At 42.8% G+C, this 7,652-nt stretch overlaps 1 protein-coding gene across 1 annotated transcript; it reads left to right on the forward strand.

Moving 5' to 3' along the window:
- Positions 1-1,936: 1,936 nt before the first annotated feature.
- Positions 1,937-2,524, forward strand: LOC138896109 (uncharacterized). Its single transcript, XM_070180889.1, has one exon. The coding sequence runs from the start codon at positions 1,937-1,939 to the stop codon at positions 2,522-2,524; it is 588 nt and encodes a 195-aa protein (XP_070036990.1).
- Positions 2,525-7,652: the final 5,128 nt, after the last annotated feature.

The following is a 7,652-nucleotide window of genomic DNA, read 5'->3' on the forward strand; positions in this document are numbered from 1 at the left end:
GTTGTAATCTCTTACTACAAGTTTGGCTTCTGGAACACTTTCAGAGGGGTGATTATCTCCAAGCTTCTACGAAGGCCACTGAATGACTACATAGCCAGTCATCATCCAAAGAAAATAACATTCATTCCAGATAGATTTGCAAAGCCTGGAAATGTTGTAGGCTTGGAGCGTTTCTTCAGCAATTTGACAGATGAGCAAGTGCATTGGATGTTTGAATGGTTTCCTAGTAGTGAGTTCATTATCAGATCCAAAGGAACTAATCACTTAGTACTGATCGCATTGCGAGGTATCTACACTTACGCTCCTATAAGGGTAATGAGGCAAGCTGGAAGGAAACAAGTCATACCTCAGGTTTCCAACATGGTTCAGTATAAGGCAGATTTCAAAGGGGATGTCATCCCATTCAAGTTCAAAGTGCAACATATGTGGAACCAAAAGATCATCGTAAAAGGAGAGACCACTGAACCAGACAGGTATCACGTCGGTCATATGTACTACTATCTCTCATGGTTGGAGGACGACATAACTGGGGAAATCAAACCGGGAGTCAATCTGAAAGATAGGATCATAGATGAGGTGGCTGAAGCAAAGGTGAAGTATAAGAGGCTACGCAACAGGGTGCTCGAGTTCGAAGCTAAGCATCTGGAACAACATAAAGTGAACATGGAGGCGATAAGGGAATGGAAGGAGATTTTCAATAAGTTGACAGATATGTAAGAATATCTAGAGGAAGAATTGATAGAGCTGGAAGGGAAGATGAGAAATAGGCTTTGGGATTTTCAAGGCATGGACGATGATGAAGGAGGGAATCCGGCAAAGGCTTACTTGCTACTGGACATGCGCGATCTAGGGAATGCGATTGATGGGGTCAAGAGAGCCAAGCATGGAAAAGGTCCTTCAGGGACCAAGTAGATTATGAGATAATGTCCTTTATCTCTTTCTAGATTAGATTATATTTCGATGTAATAAGGCTTAATGCCATTAGTGACTTTATTATTATTGTTGATTTAGTGAATGATTGGTTTGGCTTATTTTCGCACTAATGAAATGAGGCAAACGTTGGCATGAATTTTCTCCAAGTCTATCTGTCGCTTAAGCCTTCCTCAGGCACAATGAGGTCTCCAGATATTAGGAGGCAAATTATTGCATGACCTTATGTGATACATGCTTAAATATTGCAAACACTCTTTTCGTCTTACTGACTTGGTTACCTTTTGTTTTTATTTATTTTGATTATTCTCATTCCCAAAGGTTGGTTCGTGCATTCTGGCATCATCAGCATACCACACCAGATCCAGAGGTCCTCCACCTCCTCCTCCAACTAGCGGCCCGAAAAGTAAAGGCAAAGGCAAAGGGAAGAGAGATGATTTAAGTTGTATTCCAAAAGACAATGCTACCATAACAGAGAATGTTGAAACCTCGAACAGAAGAAGTATGCCGGGACAAAATGAGTTGGTCTTATGTTTGGAGCAGAAAATCATGGAGCTGCAGGGTGAGCTTGAACAGGTCCGAAATCTGGCAAACCTCTCCCTTACCCTAAATATTCCTAACATCAACCAGCAAAACACAACCACTCAGAACCAAACACCACCACAAAAAATACAAAACCAGAATCCACCACCCAGAGCTCTGAATCCTCCCGCACCGCACCAGTATCACAATCCCGCACCTCCCCAAAACCTTAACCCACCACCAGTGCAAACCCCTCAACAACGCCACCATCACCCGACCCAATATCCGCAAACCACCAATTATCATACTCCTCAAAACGCACCACAACCTACCCCGATCCCCCTCAAACCTCAATAAATGATCACGCATATACCCAAGTCCCAGGAACTCATCAAGGCAACCTGATATACGTGGAAACCTTACCCCATACCCCACAAAAAACCCTATACATACCTGAGCCAACCAAGAAGGACCTGCTCGAAACATGGCAGAAGAACTCAAGAAACTGACAGGGAGAGTCCAGAGTGTTGAATGTGGGAAGGGTGTTGAAGGTTTAAACTATGAAAATTTGTGTGTCCAGCCAGATGTAGAAGTGTCAGAGGGTTACAAACCTCCCAGGTTTGAGATGTTTGATGGAACTAGTGATCCAAAGGTGCATCTGAGAACTTACTGCGACAAGCTTGTAGGAGTGGGTAAGAATGAACAAATCTGCATGAAACTGTTCATGCGAAGTCTTACAGGAGATGCCTTATCTTGGTATATCAGTCAGAATCCAAAGAAGAGGGCTAGTTGGGTGAGTATGGAATCAGATTTCATGGACAGATTCATGTTCAATACAGAGAATGTGTCAAACGTTTTCTATATTCAAAACCTCAAGAAGAATCCGTCAGAAACCTTCCACGAATATGCTACTCGTTGGAGATTAGAGGCCGCCAAGGTGAGGCCGCCACTTGAAGAAGAACAAATGAACAAGTTCTTTGTTAGAGCTCAAGATCTGCATTACTATGAAAGGCTGATGGTTATCGAGAATTACATATTCTCAGACATCATCAAGTTAGGAGAATGGATATAAGAAGGAATCAAGAGCGGGATGGTGACTAATTTTGAGGCAGTGCAAGCCGCCAACAAAGCCTTGCAATCAGGAGGTATCACGAAGAAGAAGGAAGTGAGTGCCGTGATGGTAGCCCAGGACCCTAAGTCTCCCCTTACATACCAAACACCTCCACCCACATATCAACCCTCACCTTCAAAATTACCATACCCCGCCACCACCTACCATACGTATAATACCCAACCCGTATATTACCATTCACCTCCGCCCGCCCGCCCGCCAAATTTACCCAAAGCCATGACCAAACTTTGACCGCAGAGCTCCCAGACAATACACCCCAATCGCTGAACCCATAGCCTAACTGTATGAAAGACTAAAGGTTGTTGGTTATGTCACCCCTATTCCTGCTGCTGCTGTTGAGAACCCTTCCCAGTGGGTTAACCCCAACAAAACTTGTGCCTATCACTCAGGCATGAAGGGTCATACCATTGAATAATGTCGCATATTAAAGGACAAGATTCAAACACTGATCGAAACCAAGGTTATACAGGCAAAGGAAGCCGCACCAAATATCCGTAATAACCCTTTCCCAAATCATAGGGGCGAGGGAATGAATATGATAGAAACTGATGAGGAATGGGATCAGGAGGGATCCATTGGACTTATTCGAGAGGGGGTAGTTTCAAAACATCTCTAATCATCCTCTCGCCAATTGTGGAACAAACCCATGCACCGTTTGAGGTCGAGGTAGCTACGCCCTTCACCGTGATGGTACCTCCCACACCGTCTTATAAGTATGATGTCGTCCCATGGGATTATGTAGCAGAGGCAAGAAGAAAAGAAAAAGCTAAAATAGAAGAGACAGGTGTTGCACAAGGTATGACTAGAACTGGCAGAGTTTACACACATGAGAATCTTGGAGGAATAAGTAAAGAAACTGCATCTAAGCCACCCGTCGTTGAGATGGGCACTGACGATCTTTGGAGGAAGGTACATGCGAGGGAATACTCTATTGTTGATCACCTAAAAAGACTCCCACCAAGATGTCCATTTTGTCACTGTTGCAAAATTCAGACGTGCACAAGAATGCCTTGATGAAAGTGTTAAACGAAGCTTATGTGCCCGCCGGTATCACTAGCGGGGAGATGGATAACATGGTCGGATAAGTACTGGAGAGTCACAAAATTACTTTCCACGAAGATGAGTTACTGCCAGAAGGGTTGAGTCACAACAAAGCATTGCACATCACTGTGCAATTTGAAGATAAGTTCATTGATAGGTTCCTGATAGATAGAGGTTCGAGCCTAAACATATGCCCGATGACCACTCTGAAAAGATTAGGTAAAGGCATGCATGGTATACGGATGGGAAGCATGAATGTGAAGGCGTTTGATGGATCTCAGAAAGCCACTATAAGAGAAATCAACCTTGATCTACAGATGGGCCAGACCTGGTTTGATGTCAAATTCCAAGTGCTAGACATATCTGCCACCTACGACCTGTTGTTGGGACGACCATGGATACACACAGCTGGTGTAGTCGCTTCTACCATGCACCAGGTTGTGATGTTCGAGTGGAATAATCAGGAGGTGATCATTCATGGAGATGGACGCAATCCTATTTACACCAACCAGACTGTGCCAGTCATCGAAAACAGGAGGAAATTGGGAGGAGAAACATACCACCGCATTGAGCGAGTAAACGCAATTGAGAAGCATCAATGGTGGAGCAATAAGATAGAAAGCATGTTGATGTGGTTGGGATATGAACTAGGCAAGGGTATTGGACGAAAGCTTTAGGGGATCATGGAACCCATACGACCACAGTATCATGGCGCAACCTTTGGACTCGGGTATGAATATACTATGCAAGAATACCTAGATTAGACACCGTCGTGGCGCACCGATTACTATCCGCTGGAACAACCCATACCACCGCTACACTAGACATTCCGCCAGACTGACATGATTTGGGGATCCGAGGAAGATGAGATTTTGGCAGGTATGAGGAAGCTGTTTTTGAACGAGGAAGCTATGGAATGCAATGCAGTTTTAGAGGAGGAGGAGGAAGACCTTACTATTCAGATAGTGGGAGAAGGAGTTGTTCTCAAGAACTGGACCGCTGCACCATCCCGGGCTCGTCGAGTACCTGGGTAGCCTTGGCAGAATAAGCATGACTTATTTTTAAATTATTTTTAAGCATTTAAGACATTTTCAGTGTTTTGTTTCCATCGAGTCGTACTTGTTGAAAATTTTATATTTTATTAATGTATTATTGCATTTCGTATTTATTATTATCTTTCTATATTCTTTTCAGTATAATTATTACATATCTAGATGAACCTATGACTGTGACATGTAATGAGACAACACAACATCAGGAAAGTGATTCGGAGGATTTGGAAGATGATATAATACTTGAAGAAATTGTCAAAGAAGTAGAGAATTTTGAGAACAAACCAAAGTCCAACTTAGAAGAAACTGAGGCAGTTAACTTAGGGGATTCTGAAACAGTCAGAGAAACTCGTATAAGCATTCATCTAAGACCGTCAGAGAAGGAAGAATACATCAGGTTTCTAAAGGAATATGAGGATATTTTTGCATGGTCCTAGGACGACATGATGGGGTTAAGCACATCCATAGTAGCTCACAAGCTACCTACCAACCCCATGTGTTCGCCGGTAAAGCAGAAGCTCAAACAATTCAAGCCAGATATGAGTCTGAAGATAAAGGAGGAGGTTACCAAGCAAATCAAAGTCCAGGTCCTTCGAGCGGCCGAATGCCCGACCTGGTTAGCCAACATGGTTCCGAAGAAATATGGGAAAGTCAAATTGTGTGTTGACTATCGAGATCTGAAAAGAGCAAGTCTTCAGGATGATTTCCCGTTGCCCAACATACACATAGTAATCGACAATTGTGCCAAGCATGAACTCCAATCATTTGTGGTTGCTTCGCAGGATACCACCAGATTTGGATGGATAAAGAGGACGCCGAAAAGACAACCTTTATCACACCATGGGGATATATTATTACAAAATGATGCCATTTGGTTTGAAGAATGCTGGAACCACCTACATGAGGGCTATGATGACTCTTTCCACGATATGATACACAAAGAGATAGAGGTGTACGTGGATGATGTTATCATCAAATCTAAGAGAAGTTCAGATCATATAGCAGACCTGAGGAAGTTTTTCGGCCGACTTCGAAAATACAATTTGAAGTTAAACCCTGCAAAATATGCTTTCGGAGTCCCTGCAGGGAAGTTGCTAGGCTTCATTGTAAGTCGTCGTGGTATTGAGCTAGACCCGTCAAAAATTACAGCTATTCAGGAATTTTCACCACCAAAGAACAAGAAGGATGTGATGAATTTTCTAGGACGTCTCAATTATATCAGCCATTTTATAGAAACATCGGCGGTGATATTTAAGCTGATCTTCAAGATGCTGAGGAAAGATGTTGCGACGAGTTGGACCAAAGAGTGTCAGAAAGCTTTCGACAAAATCAAGGAGTACTTGTCTAAACCGCCCGTGTTGGTCTCGTCAAAGCCAGGAAGACCTTTGTTGCTATATTTGTCCATGTTGGATGGAGCTTTCGACTGCGTCCTGGGACAACATGATGAAATCGGGAGGAAAGAGCATGTGATATATTATCTGAGCAAGAAGTTCACGCTTTACGAGATCTGGTATTCTTTGCTGGAGAACATATGTTGTGCTTTGACATGGATAGCCCAGAATATTAGACATTATTTCTGTGCATACACCACCTATCTCATATCAAGGATGGATCCACTAAAATACATATTTTAGAAATCCATGTCGACAGGTAAGTTAGCAAAGTGGCAGATTTTGCTAAGTGAGTTCGACATCATTTATGTGACTCAAAAGGTAGTCAAGGGGCAAGCATTGTCCAATCACTAAGTATAGAAACCCGTAGACGGAGAATATGAACCATTGAAGACGTATTTTCCCGACAAGAAAGTGTCGTTTGTAGGTGAAGATATTGCCGAAACATATGACGGATGGAGGATGTTTTTTGACGGAGCAGCAAACTTCAAGGGAGTGGGCATTGGGGTCATCTTGGTATCAGAAACCAGTCAACACTATCTGGTATACGCAAAGCGCAGGTTCCCGTGCACCAACAATATGGTGGAATATGAAGCCTGCATCTTGGGACTCAAATTGGCTGTCGACATGAATGTTCAAAAGTTGTTGGTAATCGGAGATTCGGATCTATTGGTACACCAGGTACTAGGAGAATGGGATACCAAGAACACTAAAATATTGCCATACTTGCATTGTGTACAAGAGTTGATCAAGAGGTTCACAAAGATAGAATTCAAACATGTTCCAAGGATTCATAATGAGTTCGCAGATGCATTAGCCACCTTGTCTTCCATGATACAACATCCAAACAAGAATTTCATCGATCCTATCCCAATTTAGTTTCGTAAGTAGCCAGATTATCATGCTCATGTTGAAGAAGAGTTTGACATAAATCTATGGTTCCACGATATCACGGAATACTTGGATAAAGGAGAATACCCAAAGAATGCTACACATACTCAGAAGTGCATGCTTCGAAGATTAGCCAACCATTTCTTTCAGAGTGGAGGAATTCTATATAGAAGGACTCCTGATTTGGGACTACTGCGATATGTCGATGCCCAAGAGGAATTTAGATTGCTCGAAGAAATACATGCCAGAACTTACGGACCTCACATGAACGGTTTCGTTTTGGCCAAGAAGATATTAAGAGCAGGGTATTCCTGGATGACTATGGAGACAGACTACATCAAATATGTTCAAAAGTTTCACCAATGCGAGCTACATGCTGATATGATACGGGTGCCGCCCAACGAACTCAATGCAACGAGTTCACCCTGGCCTTTCTCTACTTGGGGCATGGATGCCATCGGACCAATTGAGCATGCAGCTTCAAATGGACACATGTTCATTTTGGTGGCTATATATTACTTCAAAAATTGGGTTGAAGTTGTTTCCTATAAGGTTGTGACTAAAAAGGTCGTAGCGCATTTTGTCCGGGATCGTATTGTTTGTCGATTTTGAATACCTGAGTCAATCATTACTGACAATGACGAAAATATCAACGGTGATATGATGAAATCTATGTGTGAAGCATTCAAGATC

This window comes from Nicotiana tomentosiformis, chromosome 7 (genome assembly GCF_000390325.3).
Source record: "Nicotiana tomentosiformis chromosome 7, ASM39032v3, whole genome shotgun sequence".
Lineage (NCBI taxonomy): Eukaryota > Viridiplantae > Streptophyta > Magnoliopsida > Solanales > Solanaceae > Nicotiana > Nicotiana tomentosiformis.